This window comes from Camelus ferus, chromosome 9 (genome assembly GCF_009834535.1).
Source record: "Camelus ferus isolate YT-003-E chromosome 9, BCGSAC_Cfer_1.0, whole genome shotgun sequence".
NCBI lineage: Eukaryota > Metazoa > Chordata > Mammalia > Artiodactyla > Camelidae > Camelus > Camelus ferus.
In genome coordinates, this window is record NC_045704.1 from 59,893,135 (window position 1) to 59,910,529 (window position 17,395).

Below are 17,395 nucleotides of genomic sequence, written 5' to 3' on the forward strand. Positions count from 1 at the left end.
AAAATTAGTGTTGAGGATGAGTCTAAATTCCGAAGAAGTAAATACGTAACCCAGTTTAGGTAATTCTTTAAATGGGCTATGAAAGGCATCCAGCTTCCCCTTTTTGAACCTTGGTTATTACATTCCTTCTCTCAGGCCTTTCAGCTTACTCATCAGGAGGAAGAAAAAAAAAGAGAGAGAATTTGCAATCATCTGACTTGTTGCACAACGTAAGCCCAGCTTCCTCCTGTATGCAGGCCAGACACACAATTCACATACACAAAGCACAGACACTTGAGCATCACACACAGACAACTGAACAGGACAAACAGGAACACACCAGCCAACGGTCCCTAAAGGTCCCCACGAGACCACCTAGCCATCAGCGCCTGCCAAGTCAGTCTGGCAGACATCGATTACCCAGCCACTGGTCCCAGGAACTCTCCCTACAGGTCAGCGCTCGCCCCGTCAGGCCCCTATCTGAACTTTACCTCATACTAGCCAGTGTCCTTTGAGACATGAGCCCGGTTCAACTCAAGCCAAAGTTTCTTAAGCCTCCCTTGAGCTGAATGCTGCACCCTTTTCACCCGTTAGCCACAGCCCAGGTCACACTGATTGTAAGCTCTTTTAGTTCCCTTATCATCCTAGTCATTCAAGTCCCTTCACTAACTCAATCCAGTCTCTCTAAAGCAGTTCTTAACCTGGGTCCACATGGGAGATTAAAGGGTCCATAAGCTTGGGTGAAAAAAAGCCCCTACATCTTTATTTTCACAAATCTTACTGGAAATTTAGTATTTTCTTCAGTCATAAATGTAGACAACAACCCATAGCTATTTTCCCATCACATCTATTGCAGGTATCTCAAAATATTGTTCCTGTTCATCACCACTTTGCAGTTTGGTGTTTAAGAGACCACCTCTAGATCTTGTTATGTGATGCATAAATAAAGGAGTAGTAAGTGACTACATCAATTTAGTTTAAAATATTTTGATAACTGGATTTCAATATGATTGATTTTCCCAATAATCTTAAGCATTTTAACGTAGGCACTTAAAAGTTCTTCTGAGATGGGGTCTATGGGCTTCACCAGATGCTAAAGGAACCTGTAGCATTAAAAAGCACCTACTACCTGCTGTCTGCTTGGAAACGATTGCATTCCCTGCCCAGCTCACCTGTTCTCCATTCCACCCCCTAATTTTCCCTCTGTCCAGCCTGTTCAAACAGGTACAAATGCTCCTGGGCCCACTGAGGTCCTTTCTGATGCCCCTCAGCAGAGCTGAGTGAATCTTCCTGACTCTTCTTGGTAGCCAGTTCCCACTTCAGTTCACAGCTAAAGTCCAGAACCTTCTTTTACGTTAACTTACATTAACTTACGTTAACCTAAAACTACTAAGCACTCTCATGACCTTCCCTTCCACCCAGCCACAAACCCAAGGCACACTTATCTAGACAAGCTCCAACATCAGGCAAACCTTAAGGTCACCTCTCAGTCTGGGGAGTCAAGCCTCTTGCTCTCTCCACGGACAGGTTAGCTCAAGAAGATAAGGTAAAGCCAGGGCCAGCAAACCAGCAGACCAGGCAAGACACACAAATGTGAAAGACAGCGGGGTCAGGTTACCAGGGGACTTAACCAGACATTGCACCTCCTGGGACTCAAGGATGTCTAGGTGAGCCAAGAACATCATCAACAGTCAAAAATGACTGCCAGCACCGGAGATGTGTGGCATCATTTTTCCTATAGGGGGCCAAATTGTCCCATTTTATCACCCATCGGTCTCTGTTCGACTGGCCCCACGATGATAGTAATGTACAGAATTATGATACTTACTCAGAATGAGAAAAAAAGATGCCACATGCAGGATGAGTGCCATTTGGACCAGTATAGACCTTTCCCGGCGGTGTCACTGACGGTGCTCAGATGCTGAGTGACAAATGGCTGTGTTCTCACTACAAAGACAAAGAGGAAGCAATAGTGTGGTTTTCAGCCCACTGAGAAACAGAGATGGCTTGCAAAAAGCAACACTGGTTGCTTTAGGTGGTTCTTTGCTAATCATCCAAATTTGGGTGGGAAAAGTGAGTTATCTTCAGGGGTAGGTAAAGTAAAGAGGAAGCTAAGAGAAGATGGGCTTCCTCCTGGCTAAATATATACCACTAGGTAATAATGGAGGAATTTAAGTAAACAGAATAAATTAAAACAAGCAGCAATGGTATCTTGTTAGCTCTTACTTTGCCTCCCATCTTGGGAGAGGAAAGGACTAAGAAACAAGAGAAGCGTCCCTGAAAACACAAACTTGGGGAGACATGAGGTGACAGTGATGAGGACACGCTGAGAGTCAGGCTGCCTGGCACACAGATTCTGTTCTTAATAGCTGATCTTAGAAAAGTTCATTCATCTTTTCTAACCCTCAGCTCCAAAATGGAAATGCTAATAGTATATACCCTGCAAGATTGCTATGAGAATTGGAAAAAAACAAAAAAAGATTGCTCTGAGAACTGAATGAACGAATTCACTTAAAGCACTTAGAACATCATCTAGTACACAGGCAGTGCTCCATGAGTATCAGAGACATCTAAGTGAATCTTCATCTGCCCAGTGTGGGCCTGGGCACCAAGGATGGAGGGGAGTGACCACTGTAACAGCTGACACCCAACCCAGGCCAACTTAATCCTTCCTCCAAGACAAGACCGTACAAGGGATGAGCTCACTGAAGACGTTAGTTCCCGTGGCTAAGCCTCTACTTACATAGGTCAGTAACAACCCAGTCTGCTTCAGGCCACAGTTACGGCAGATCCCTGCTCCATCCATCCACCCATCCAACATGCCGTGGTAGGTGCTACATGTACAAAGATGCTAACAACTCAGTCTTTGTTCTCAGGAAACCTCCACTTAATCAGATAATCACAACGTAATTTTGCAAGCACAACCATCAATGTGGCCCCTAAAGGGTGTGGGGGAGTTAGTGGGCGGGAGGGAAGGCCAGGATCACCGGGCCAAAGGAGACAACCAGGGAGGAAGGGTGCCAAGGTATGGTGGGGAGAAACAGCCCAGCATGGATAATGGCACAGCAGCCGAGCCCGTGCATTGGAGTAAAGCTTGAGGCTGGTGTGGAGGGAGAAGGGTCTCAGGAGGTCGGCTGGGGGAGACCTTAGCTGGCCATGCATGCCAGGCCTAAGAGCTTGGCTTTAACCTTGTAGAAAAGGGAAGCTATTCAGAGAGTTTGGTTTTTTTTAAAGTAGGAGAATGGCCTGGTCTTATTTTCCCTTTAAACTGAAGTACCAAGATGAGGAAGGGAGGTAAGGCTAGAAGCAGGAAGGCCACTTACAAGCTTTTTGCAGTTTTCTGTGGGAGCAATGATGACTGTTAACATCCTACAGATCAAAGCAAGTCACAGGGCCAAGTCCAAATGCAAGAGATGACTTAATAGACTCCATCTCTCTAGTGAAGGGAACTGCACAGTGACAGGGCAAAAGGAGACGGAGAGAACTGGGGCCAGCAGTGCAGTCAGTCTGCTATATGCACTGAAAAGAGAATTTAGAAATAAGTGTTGCCAACAGAGGCAATCATTGCCAATAATACAGAGTATCCTATATTCCTGAAATACAAACAACTAAGCAAATGCTATGCAATTTCTCATTCTTGGCTGTTACCAAAAATTTTTTTTCCCTCCTTCCATTTTAGTGGCTCCATTTCTGCCAGAATTTAACATTGACAGGGTGATGTTGCTTCTTTTCTGGAGGGAAAAAAAAAAGAAGCTTTCTGTTATCAAAGGGGGGAAAAAAGAAGAGAGAAAAAAATACAGCTAGCGAGAGAGACCGTTATTCTATTACCTTGGGAATCACTGCAGCACATTGCAATTGTATCAGTTGAAAGGAATGTAAAAATGGAATTCCTGGTTCAGATCGACGGAGAGGGCCAGTGCTGGACAAAGCAACACAAGAATGTACTAAAGAAAAAAAAATCTGTTTCAGTTCCTAGAAGATTAATGAAAAGTGATGTTTTTTTTTTTTTTTTCAGGTTTGACATGCTCAAATATGAATTCCACAAAATCATAGAAACTTTAAGTATCTTGATCTCCTGTCCTAAGCATTCAGGCCAAAAAACATTTAAACGGGGACTTTTTACATGGCAGGTGCTGTGCAAGGCATTTTCACATATTCAGTGTTACAGAAGAACTCACATCATTATGTGACAGGCATTACTAATCCCATTTTACAGACGAGAAAACTGAGGCTTAGAGGAATCAACTAATCTAGACAAGATTGTATTGCCAGGAAATGGGTGCATTCTACGGCTGCCTTCTTACTTTTGGCTCTGGGCTCTACTGAACTTTCTAACTTTGCCATCCATGATCTTCAGAAAGCAGAATGTGTAGGACAATGAGTGACTGGAGGATGGAAAAGAAAACCCTGAAAGGGTCAGCAGGATGCTGATCATGATTTTGCCCCTTTCCCTACTTGACCTGCCAGAGTGATCTGAAATGTGAAAATAGCTATGCATTCTCCCCATTAAAGGTTTTCAGTGGCTCCCCAAATATTTCTAGACAATCAAGTCCAAACTCCTTGCCCTGACCTTTACAAGCTGGCCCCTCAGATCTCTCCCACAACCTCACCCTGCAGACAGAATCACTGTATTTCTCTGAACGTGTCCTTACCATCCTTTCTGTAACTCTCCATATGCTATTATTCCCCTCTGCTTAGAGCCTTTCCTACCTGGCGGATGTTTACTCACTAAAAAAATTTTAAATCTAGGTTTGCATCTCCTATGTGAAACCTTTCTTGACACCTTAGAGAGTTCACCCTCTCCTGTATGCTATGTCAGAGAAATAATAATAATTTTACTTGTTACTTGTAATGAAATGAATTCTTTACATGCCTCCCTCTCCTACAAGACCATAAACTTCCTAAGGGCAGAGGCCAGTTCTTACTCATCTTTCTACTTCTTCAACAGGTACTGAATGCCTAAAATCTCCAGGCACGGCAGCTGGTACAGTGATTTAGACCATGTACAGGCTCTGGAGTCAGAAAGATCTGGGTTCACATCTGAAGCAAATTAGTTTGTCTCAATCTCCCTAAATATGAGAATGGGGACAGTAACAGGAGAAACCCCATTATCTGACACAATTAGAGCTGTTAGTTTATTGATTAACAGAAAATGTCAGGTAAAGTTGGGAATCATTAAAAAGACTCCTCTGTATCTCAAAATTTGTGTTATCAGCTCAATTATATACCTGAATATTCATTCACCAATCTCTAGACACAGGCCCAGGTCTTTCCTTTGATTACTGGTCTGTTGTCTGGAGTCTCCTATGACTTTTTTTTTTTTGCATAAAGCAAACCTATGTCTTTTCTACAACTTTCAGCTTTGATTTCTCTAAAAAGGGGTAAAAATTTTAAGAACACTTGTGAAGCCAATGGAGTACAGAACCCTTCCATGTTTTTGTGATTTGTTCCCGCTCCGTCCTTTATAGTTGTTTTGCCTGGAACTGACCATTGTCTTCCCCTTAACCGAGGCACCAGGGATTGAACCCAGGACCTCGTGCTTGCCAAGCACACACTAACACTGAGCTATACCCCCACCCAACTAGACAGCATTTTTTAAAAATAAGCAATTTCCCTCTTGAGTCTTTCCATAGAATTCATCTTACCTTTATCAACACCTTTCTTTGGCACTTCTATTCACTGGTTTACGTATTATTCAATGAAGTTCTGTCATCATAGCAACCAGTGCTGCTGGCACACATTGGCTGGAGAATAAACAGAACAGAGAGGGCTTGGGGGAGCATCGCCTCTGTGGGTGGAGCTGCGCCACCCAGGTGCACAAGCCCCACGTGGCCAATGTATTAATCATGTCATTTTATTTCTGGCTTTGACGCTTTGACACCTAGGACCTTGCTGATCCTGGAGAGACTGTTCATCCCAGGGCTGGCCAGCACCTAGAGAAAGGAAATAATTCGCATTTGCCTGTGAGCACACTTTTCCTGTGCAAACAGAACAATGCAGAGTCCATACCCCTCCATCTCCACCATTGGGCTCTCGCCCTTAGGACCTCTGTTCCCTGCTCTGATCACCCCCCCAGGGCCCGGGGCCAGGAACCGGATGTGTTGGGGGAGGCATAGCTGGTGTATTAAATTAAGAATATGCAGATTATGACCTGCTGAATGAGGAGGCACAGGCCACCCACACGGGGTCAGTAGGTGGCTCCCAGAGTATCTCAACACCCACCCTGGGGAAGTCAAACCCCAGGGTCGTTTTGATTGAAAGCAGTTTCAATACCCTCATACAAAGAAAGTCAAGTCACAGAAATTATTACTTACAGATCCCAGGAAGCAGAGCCGGTGGGGCCAATGAGCTGGGGGCAGGGCAGCCCTCCGACGTCCCGGTCTCCAGTGAGCAGGGGAGCGAGAGCAGGGTAGCAGGTATCTAGTACTTAGAAGGTGGTTGGGGCCGAGGTTGCAGGCTCAATTCAAAATGGTTATTTTAAAAGATGCCCCGGGAAAAGCAAAGGGGGATTCCCTTGGGTGGAAATCCTAAACTCAGGTCCTTATCTAAATGTCCAGACTCTGGCTAGGGCTATTAGACTGTCAAATCCTGGGCAGCAACTCAAAACAGCTGTTTTTTCATCACACCAAATAACTAGGGACATTCCCTAGGCCTCAGAGCCCGCGGAAAACTACCCAACCGAGTGAGCCTTGAGCCTGCTGACCCTGACTGGCCCGATCCTTCCTGCGAAAACCACAGCAAAGCTTGTCGCCCGTGCTTTTCCCTCATCCCCCTGCCTCCGGATGGACCCTGGTGCTTTCCCCTGTGACAGCCCCCCCTTGAGATCTGTGATTGTCTTTTCAAGGGCAGTCATCTCCTGATCTGTTGCCTCATTTAAATCCTAAGACCTGTATTTTAAAGCGGCGTGCTACACACATGGGTCTGTGGGTTAGAGGGCGTGGAGTGGCTGTTATTTGCAAGATCCAGTTACATGAAGAGCAGGTAAGAAAGCTTCTGCTGTAGTCACCTGGGGATGACCTGAGGCACCCGCCCAGTCACAGCACATTTAAGGATCCCGGTGTTAGCTATTGTCACAGTGGTGAGGGGTCCCTGCCCTCCTTGTCGCTTTCAGACAACCAGAGCATCTGTCAGGGGTCCCACACCTAGCCGATGGGGGGCAGAAAAGGCCCCCTGGGACCTGAAGGAGAAGTCGGAGTTGGACAGATGGAAAGAGGTTTCCAGACAAGCAGACAGCACGTGACAAGGCCTACAGGAAAGTGAGTAGGTGGCAGGTTTTTTGTGCTGAGCACAGTGCCTAGGCCACAGGAGGTGTGCAAGCAAGTTTTTTCTTTTTAAAATAAACTGAGGCAGGAACAGGCTCAGCAGCAGGCAGGGGGCTGCTGAAGTCCAGCTCTGACTGTGTCAGCGTTTTGATGTGAGCAGAATCCTCCTGCTTCATGGAGAAGCAGGCAGCGGCAGGCCAGGCCCCACAGGGGTGCACTGACTGTGCTCCATCACTGCCAGTACCTTCCACAGGCCCGGCCCCCAGAGACCTTGCAAGTGAGGATGTCTCTGCCCAGGACACAAACGGCCCCAGAGGCGAGTGGGGAGTCGGGGCTCCCAGCGCGCCCTCCCATCCAGGTCCCTGCAGACAGCGGCCTGGGGAAAGCACTGTTTTTTTAACAGGGTAGAAGGCTAGCACCTTCTGGACTGGTTTGGCTCCAGACTGGGTCATGAGTCAGAAAAGCTGTTCTGTTCCAGTCACGATATGGTCACAGACCTTGGTGTGTTTCCTCATCCGCAGAGAGGAACCATCTCACTTCTAACTTCTCTCTTTCCTGACAGGAGACCTGAAGTGCCATGAGAATTCAGTGAAGACCAAGAGACCGTCCACCAGCAGCAGGATCCTAGCCCTCACCTTTCCGCTTGGTGGGCATCTCAATATTGATCCCATTACATCCATTTCTTCTTCCCTTTCTGGGGAAAATCTACAATGCTTCCATGGGGTCCAAAGAGGTCAGAAGGTGCACAGGTTGCAACTGATTCAGCCACAATCCCTCATGCAAAGGAGATGAAAGGAAAACAGGGGCCGAGATCAAGTTGCTTACACAACTTCAATTTAAATTAAACTTCCTTTAATGAAATAAAAAACAAATGGTGCATTGCATAATATTTTGTGGTCACAGTATAAAACAATACAATTAGTTCATATAACATTGGATATGGACAAAAATACACAAGACCCTTTCTTGGTCTACGTAAAATTTGGCAGATCGTTATGTGCCACGCTACAAAAGAAAGAGAGTCAACTTTTTTCTCCTAGTGATCTGCACACAAGATTTATCACTGAGAATTTGGTCAGACAGCGGAGGAGAACTTACCCCAATCCCAGTTCCCTTCTTCCTCTGTTGTCATCGGTGAAGCTAAAAAAAACTTTTCTGAAAGTAGCAAGTTGTGTAGTATTGCTTATTATTCCTGCTAAAAAGGTTCAGTCTTTGGCTCACAGATGTCAGTGACAAAACCATGGCTGCAGGCAGTCTGCAAAGCAAGAAGCAAGAGCCACCAGGGGAAACAGGAGAGGGTCTGAGCAGGAGGGGCCGTCTTTCCCAGGATCTTAGGGAAAGCCACGTGGATAGGAGGGGAGGAAACACACAGATAAATACATTCCTAAATTAAGACTGAAATCCAGTTGGTGAGTCAGGGTTCCACCGTCCCATGAAAAATCTGAAAAGTTGTTAAAAAGTCAGAGTTTGCATTTTCTTTTTTTTAAAAAAGTGAAAAGTGTATGTAAACATTATAAAGTAAACAATTGAAAGTAATTTTGAGGCTTTTATCTGAACATAGCTTAGGCTCTTTCCTGGGGATATTTTTATGATTAGAAAAAAAAAACCAAACTTTTTTTTAAATCAAGCATCTTTGCGTTCAGCAGTGCAATTTTATCCTGTGGGAATCGTGGCTGGGCCCTTCTTCCATTCGTACCAGTGTTTCTGGCAGGAACCTCTTCCAGAAGAGCACTTTGCAGGGGGCGGTATTTGGTACAACAAAAGAGTGCATCTCACACTTTTAAAAGGACACACGCTCCAGCCAGGTCTATGCTTCTGGAAGGAAGGAGATCCTTGGTGCAACACCCTGGGGTTTCTCCCTACTTTGTACCAGACCAGTGGACAGAGGGTGGGGCTGGGTGGGGTGGGGGGAGAGTCAGTGCCTTGACAACCCCAGCTTTGAACTGTAACAGCAGTTTGCAAGGAACAGGTACAGTGTGTGAGCATGTGTCACCTTTACTGTCACTGAATGTCTGCCATGGCCCAGCCATGGATTTAGACATACCCGGGGCCACCTGGTCACACCCATAGCCAAGTACCCTTTCCTCCCTACCAAGGGCCTGCCCTATGAACATCCTGAATCTTTTTTTAGTAGACATGATAACTGCAAGGGCTTAAAGGGCACCGGCTGTTATTAACACAGCACCTGTTTCTATGTGTTCTCTCCTGAATGCCGGTTTGCACAGCTACCTGTGACCCACCTCCTCTGAAATAGCACAGTTAGGAAACGGCATGTAGGAAACACCCAAATCTAGTGCTAGTGAGGCCTCCTGCCCGTCCTCTTGCCATCTAGGCTCTGGCATCTGCTGCCCGTCTGCCCTGCCACAGAGGCTAGGCCTGGAATTCACTTGTGCTGCTATGGTTAGGGCAGAATCTAGCTTCTATCACGTGTGTGGTCTGGGCAAAACCAAAAGGAAGAACTCGGTGGCAGTCTGCCTCCTGGTGGGGCACTCGGTGCTAAGTGCAGAATGAATCGTGGGCAACAGAGCGAGGGGAGTGGAGGGGAAGACGCTGAGCCGGGAGGGGTACGGCTCGTCCGGCCCACTGTGACAAAGAGCCGCACATGAATGGCCATCATTTTCTACGACTTTATTGCTCAAAACAGACGAATCCTTTTTTTCCCCTTCGGAAGACAGAGCAGTGTGTTAGATCCTTCAGAGCCAGGATAAAAGCACAGAGGATTGCAATGTAGGGCATGAGTCACCAGCGAGCCTCAGAAAACCCCACTGGGATGCTTCCCGAAGGCCAGCGCTGTGCAGGGGGTGAGACACTTCAGGGAGCGGAAGATCTCTTTGGGTCCATGGTCCTACTCCCGGTACGAGCAATCGGGCAGCATGGACTGCTCTCAGATCTACTTTGTAGGCTGTTCACGTGGCAATAAATTGCTGGGTTTCCTCTGTTTTCCTAATAGGAAAGCAAACATACCACAAAGTATACCCTTTCTCACTAACCCCCTGCAGAGGATCTTAAAAAGACTTGAAGGACTGAAAAGGTCATAGAAAATGCATGGTTCTTCTAGGTAATTTCTGATTCCGTGAAGTCAGTCAGTTTTGCAAGCAGCAATTGGCCTCCATGTTAAGGAGCCCAAGTAGCCCGTGAAGGACGCAGGGGGTCTGTGGGTCCCCCTGCAGACCCACCAGGCCCCTACCCCCCACAAAGGGCAGGACAGGGGGTGGAGGTGGCTCCTTCCACCTGACACACCCCGGCACCACTGACCCTACAGGGACGAGCTGCAGAAATCTAATGCCCAGGATCCCCCCTCCGCCATCCTCGGGGCCCCCGGGGGCATAGTGGCCTCAGAGCTATGGAAGTGACCGTCTGCTCCTTTCTTTGTCCCCAACCTCCTCTTCCTTGCAGGCCTTCGTACTGCCCTGGACAGAGGTGGCTGTGTATTTCTCTTCATTCTCATTCTTAAGGCTAAGGTGGCAAGATAAGGTGCTTGGTGGAGAGCCAAATTCTCGATTCCAGGGCCATCTCAGCACGCGCACATAAAGTAAATACGAAAGAAATGGAAAGGGGGCAGAGGAGCAGAAAACAAAACACAACAGAATGCACTGGGGCTCAACAGGAAGTTACGTCCTGCAAGTTTAGATTTCAAATGTCATCTAAACCCCTGAAAATAGGGGGTGGGGGAGGGTTGTAAAAGCCACAAACAAGCCTCTGGCACTGGGCTGTGCTGTCCCTCGGCCGGGGTAAAGGGTCCTACCGAGCGGCACCCTTGACGCGTGCCTCCAGCGGGAAGCCGGCCCTCACGCGGGCAGTCCCGCTCTCACCCAAGACAAAGAACTCTGAATGCCATCACCCCTTCCTCACCGCAACCCCTTGAACCGAAGATAGAAACACACTCAGGTCAGAGATCTATAAACCAGTAGGAGAAAAAAATTAGACAAAGGTTAACCATTAAAAAGCCGCAGTTGGGAAAACACACACTCGACTGTTCTATCAGAAAGTGCCGTGGGAAGAAGGGCTGTGTGCTGGTAGACAGGTCTGCGCTCAGAACTTGACATGCAGAAAAGAGAGAGCGCCAAGTCCCACCTGAGATTAGAGAGGACTGGTTTTTAGTGTAACACACTTTGCGTTAAAAGATCACTGTCCTCTTCTCGCCCAAATTGCTCCTTGACCGTCCCTCTGTCCTGGCCTCTCCCGGCACTGTCTAGTCCATCTCCATGGACATGAGCCGGCGGCGCTCACGCCTTGTCTCCTGGACCTCCTTCTTACAGCACCAGTGGGAGCTGCAGTACCCGATGAGGCAGGACAGGAGCCCGATGACAGTGGACAGGCCAACACCGATCAGCAGCGGGTACTTGAAGGCGTTCAGCACTGGGAGGGGCAGATCAAAGGGAACCGGTTAGCGATGGGGGCCAGAGGGTCCACAAAGACCACCGCCTCCCCTCTCCACCCGAGCGGGGTCTCGCCCTGAGGGATCTGATCTCACGCACCTGGCACCTAGCACAGCGTTAGAGACAGGAGCAGCTCAGCCATACGTGTCTAAAAAGTGAGCAAATGTCTCCCCACCCTGTTCCGTGGAGGTGGGGGAAAAACCAGAAAAAAGATTTCCTTCCATGGCTTTGAATGTCAACTTGCTTTTTAGGGTTTTGGCAGGAGATTGATTTTTTAAAAGTCAGTATAAGGGCACCACACATTCGGTAGCAGATGCATCCTTAAGAAAAACCATACATAAATCAATTCTCCGCATCAAATAACTGAAGTGTACTAGGAGAGCTATTTTAAGGAACATTATAGTAAATTATCTAGCAAAGTGAATAATCACTCCCTACTTGTTTGGTAATTCTGGGTTTTCATATGGAGTATCTTCAAGCAAGAAATTTCAAAGATGCAAAGATGGTATAAATAGACGAAGTGTCAGGAATGCACAAACACTGTTTAGATCCCACATCCCAGAGTCCCATGTTCCCATCCCCCAAAGTACCAGCCTTGAGTGGATGCTGGCACCGTGGCTGTTTGCCTGACATTTAACACAATAGCCCCATGAGAGATTTTTTTATCCCATTTTACCAGAGAGGAAATGAAGGATTAGAGAGACTAAGTCATCTGCGGAAGGGCTGGGGTTCCAGTTCCAGTCAATTCCAGTCCAATTTCAGCCAAACTGACACATCACCAGGGAAATGCACTCAAAGGCTCCGACTTAACCCTCAGAGCCACCTGGACTTGAATTCGCTCCATGAGTTTTTTTCAATTAACTTTTACTCTGACAGTTTTTACAAAGAAGACATGTTTCCCGTTAACCAAGGAACAACCGCCCCCACTCTGGGACGCTCGGGGAGGAGAGGCGTGGGGAGTGGGCCCTCTGACCACTTGAGTAGGCAGACCACGGTGGTCAGCGTGGGCAAACAAGGCCGAGACCTCCCCCTCCCATCTCAGGGTTCCGTGAAGACCCCTCTCTGTGGTAGTGACACCAGGGGGAACCTCCCTTTTCCAAGAAGCAGAACTAACAGGAGGGCAAGAGAAGGCAGGGACCCACTCACAGCCCCTCCTGGAGACCTGAACCCACTCTCTTGGCACTGCTCTCTGCCTCTGTCTGGCAGAATCTGTGCCAATCCTAGGGCACAGCTAAGTGGGTGTGTATAGAATTTACAGAAAGCATCAAAAATCCTTCCAGTAAGTCTTAACAAATCATTTCCCAAGGATGCCTCCAGCACACACGATACCAAAGCTGGGAAAACAGCAAGGGCTGTGTGTGTGCTCTGTCTGGGTACAGACTGGGCCAGGTCTAGAGAGAAAGGGGGCACGTTCATCAAAGGGTAGGAAAATGGATCCCGTCCACGGGAGCAGAGCACAGAGAGGAGTCATGCCTCCAACACCGAGAGTGACCTGTGTGTCATTCTTACCATCCATCTTCACAGTTATAAAGATGGGCTTGGAGTGGATCTCTGCCTCCTTCTGCCAGGAGCCTGTGGGTGACTTCACCCACGGAGTCACATAGCAATAGTAGTTGCCAAAGTCCTGGTCCTCGGAGCCATGCACTTGCAGTAAGAATTCCAGCACGCTCACACGCTCCAGGCTGAGCCCGCTCTTCCACTCCCTCTGGGCTGTGCTCACAATCCCCTTCCGATCCAGGGACGACAGGTGGACGGGATCCTTGTCCAGGCCAAAGGAGTGCACCACAAACCAGGACACATCAAAGGCCATGTCATCTGTGGATTACCAAGCCAAAACCCTGGGGTTAGTGCAACAGGCAGAAGTACCAGGCATGGCTAACACGCCTGTATCCTGACTGCGGGCCAGCCCTGCACTATGTGCCGTGGGCCTCACTGTATCCTCAACAATCCCATGATGGAGGTACCATCACAGTCCTCACTCTACAGAGGGACCAAATACCTTGTTTGAGGTCACAGGGCCAGGAGGCAGCAGTGTGGATGGCTTAACCCAGGAGTCTAGCTCAGAGTCCACCCTCCTAACCACGCCACTGCCACGACCCAGTTTGACAAGCACAGCCAAAAACTGTCTCTTCCAGGGAACATGGGTTGTAAAGCTGGTATGCAGTGACATTGCATGCTTTGCCTCCCAAAGAAAGTAGGGTCCTTTGACATCTCAGGCAGAAGTCCCCCAAGACGAGAAGGACACTAAAGTTGTAAAGAACAACATGTACATAAAATCAATTGTACAAAATGGAGAGCTGTAAACAGTTTAGATTTCATTGTTTGCTGAGATTTTCCCCCCTAACGTGCTTAAGTTCAAAACAAGAAGGAAAAAAATGTCAAGCTGAGAAAATTGAACGCAGTTTAACAGTCCCAGTGACTAAGGAAGGTACTCTGCAAAATTAAGGTTCTAACAGCCTCAAATAAATTGATAAGGGCCTAAGAGAAAGAAGGCCTTGACACAAGCGCTAATTCTCCTAGAACATGGAAGTAGAGTGCACATCATAAGCCCTTGACCTCTTCTGGCTGTTATCAAGTGATACCAGCTGCGACAGGTCTGAGACTCACCCCGCAGACAAGAAAGGACTGGGAGGACACGGACTCTGCTTTATCTTAAACTCAGTGACAAGGCTTTCTATACAAATGTTAAATAGCACAATTTTTGTCAAACAAAAAAGAAACATTTATTCATTTAGTAAAAATACACTAATAATAAAAAGCACATTATAAGGCAACTAAATTATATTCAGATGCTTACATATTAAAAAAATGTAAGCAGAACTAAAAGCAAGAATTTCTACAAAATTATTCAAATGATGATTCCTTTTCAACTCTCTCTAAAAACATGAAGGGCCTCAGGCAAACCTCAACTCTACGGACGTGATGACAGCTCTCTAGTCTGAGGCACCAAGATACCTTTTTTCTCCCCATCGGCCCACTGTGGCACTTGAGCACAGCATCCGATTGCTCCCAGCATGTAGGTCACCTCTCGTCACGTGGACCAACTCCCTGGGGCAGAGGGAATGCTGTCACCATCCTCACACCTCCACTGGTGTCGGGGCAGAGCGGGCACCCAGATGACTCCCAGGTACTCAGTGACAACTAGCTCAGGGCTGCTGTCACCTGCAGGCACCAGGTGGTTACTGAAGGCAAAATCACAGCTGTGTCCCCGTCACTTGTGCCCAGACTCTAACCCGGGTCTGCCCTGCCTTATGGAGCAGTGGGCAGGCTGCAGGGCACGGCTACCCGCGCTAGAATCCCAGCGCCAGCTCTTGTTAGCCATGTGACCCGGGTGAGTCACTTAAGTTCACTGTGACTTAGCTTCCTCTTCTGTAGGAGGACATTACAATAGCACCCATGGTGGGTTAACTTTCTAAAACACTTACAACAGCACCTGGAATGTAGTGAGCACTCAGTGCAAGTTGGCCGCCAGGGGCAGCCTCACCTCCACGGTTCAACACCCGCGCTCCGTACTGAGATGCTGTAACAGGAAGGGCGTTACTGCCTGCAGCAGGTGCTCCCGGTGCCCTGCCCTGATCAGCTGGAGCGCTGCGTCCCCAACTGCTGCCAGTGCTGGCTGCTAGGCTCTCACACCCGTACCCTTCTCCAGAGGACTGGCCTTGGCTGACAGAAGCCACCTTCTGGAGAGCCCACCTTCCCAGGTAAAGAAACACTACCCCTCCCCAGCCACTCACTGGGGACAATGACTGACCCACTGGCAGGGGTTTGGGAGGGGGCGGGGGATAAAAGCCCAGTCCTTTAGCTCACAGAGGCCACACTGTGTGGTACAACTCTGGAGCTTTCCGTAGGGAGCTAGACTTGTTTTGAGCTCGTATCTTTGCCTGGCTTCTTTCCCTGCTGTCTTGATTCCCTCTCTCCCTCGCAGTTTCCTCCTGAGAGCACACCTTCAATTAAAAATCACCTGCACACTCATCTCAGGCTTTGCTTCTGGGGAACCAGACCTAAGACACTGCCTCTAAAGGGCGGTGATCTTCCCCTCCCTCCCCCTGCCTTGGCGCAGGAGCACCCTGGCACTCGGCCCACTGAGGCCACATGTCCTTTCCAGAAGAGAATTCTTCACAGCCCATAGGATGTGTGGGGAAAACCAAATTACAACCTGTGTTTAATTATTCAGAATCTTCTACCCATGCAGTCCAAGAGTGCAAAGTTCTGGAAAATTGTGATCTGCAAGATAACAGTTACTTACAGCTTTTGCAGTTAAACTGGAGAAAAAGACGTTTATATTAAGGCCACAATTGGTGACCAATTAATTTACTGAGAAAGGACATTTAAATGATTTACTTGTGTACATCTCTATACATGAGCTTTACAGGTGAAAAGGGCATTGCATTATTCCAATTTTTAAAAAGGATTCCCCCCCCCCACCCCTTCCTGGCGTCTCCACAGGACCAGCAGCTCACTGAAGGCCTCGGTTCCTCCTTCCTTACCCCCCGAGGACAGAGCTGACCACACGGTTGGTCTGGATGGGTTTCTCTCTTTCCCTTTTCTTGCATCTTCCACAAACCCTCCTCCTTGTTCCCACCTCGAGAGCTCAACCACAGCCCGGTTCCCCACAAGAGTCCCTTTCGGTATCAGTCAACTAGTCCAGGGGTCAGGACAGTGTAGCCTGCAGGTCAGCCCAGCCCACCACCTGTTCTTGTAAGTAAAGCTTCCCTAGAACACAGCCGGGCCCATTTGTTTAGATTATTCTCTTTGGCGGCTGGTTTCGCTCCACAACAAGAGTGGAGCAGTTGCCCAGAGACCACCCGGCCCAGAGAGCCGAAATACCTCCTCCCTGGGTCCTTTACACAAAAGGTCTGCCGACCCTGAACTAGCCGCCACCTGAACCTCCAACCGGGGGCCCCCGGGAGCCAGACCTCAGGGGATGTGCTAGTGCTAGTCACACTGCTCGTGCTCGTCACACTGGGTCCACTGCAGCCCACCCTCACTTCCCCGATAACCTGCCCTTTAACTCAGAATGAAGACCCGCGTCCAGTTTCCACCTCGGGCCACAGAACTTAGTGAACCCCACACAATCTGGCCTCCTCAGGGCGCGGATCTGTGCGAGGCCACGGCTCTGCCTGTTATGGGGTGTGCGGTACAAAGGCACCCCGGGTCAGAGCACACAGAAGAGAGACGGGCAGTGGGTCAGGGTCTCCACGGGCTCTTTGGGAGAAGCCGGAGGTGGGGACAGTCCTGCTCAGCAACAGAGACACCCAATTGCATCTAACGTCCTTTCAAACCCTGAGGGTCCATGAGTGAAACACCAACTGGCACTGAGGGGCCCAAGCAGAAAAAGTAGGACTGCTGGTCCCGGGCCCTCAGACATCCTGCTGGTAAAACTAACATTTTCTGCAAAGAAAAGACTTACAAAGGTTTCCTGAGAAGTTAAACTACAACAGCATGCCCTGGTTACTTGCTGACTCGTTTGCTCTGCTCACTACTTCTTCAGCGCCTTAATCGCTATCTGATATTACATCATACGATGGTTTCTTGCTTTTCTGTCTCCTTAGCTACATTGCCAGCGCCATGAGGGCAGGCTTGGGTGTTTTGATCACGCCTCTATTCCCAGCATCTGGACCAGCACCTGTTTACAGGGGTTCAAGAACTATCTGAATAAATAAACAAAACACAAAAAAGGGAGGGAGCTGGACTCTGCCAGTGGTCGCAAACCAGCTTGAGTGGCCACTAGATTGCCTTGACCACACAGATTCAAAGGTCTGGCTGTTTTCAAAT

The 17,395-nt window shown here is 48.4% G+C and overlaps 2 protein-coding genes across 2 annotated transcripts in view; both read right to left on the reverse strand.

Moving 5' to 3' along the window:
- The window catches only part of CD101 (CD101 molecule), a 37,766-nt gene extending 29,821 nt beyond the window's left edge, over positions 1–7,945 (reverse strand). The window contains 3 exon segments of the mRNA XM_006172501.3: positions 1,808–1,926; positions 3,808–3,923; positions 5,625–7,945. Coding sequence (XP_006172563.2) covers positions 1,808–1,850 — 43 coding nt within the window. The 5' untranslated portion in view covers positions 1,851–1,926; positions 3,808–3,923; positions 5,625–7,945.
- A 1,903-nt stretch (positions 7,946–9,848) lies between these two features.
- Positions 9,849–17,395, reverse strand: part of PTGFRN (prostaglandin F2 receptor inhibitor) — a 71,550-nt gene continuing 64,003 nt past the window's right edge. The window contains exons 8-9 of the mRNA XM_032486957.1: positions 13,130–13,435; positions 9,849–11,600 (exon numbers count right to left, since the gene is read on the reverse strand). Of these exons, the coding sequence (XP_032342848.1) occupies positions 11,434–11,600; positions 13,130–13,435 (473 nt within the window). The 3' untranslated portion in view covers positions 9,849–11,433. The remainder of the gene's footprint in view (positions 11,601–13,129; positions 13,436–17,395) is intronic.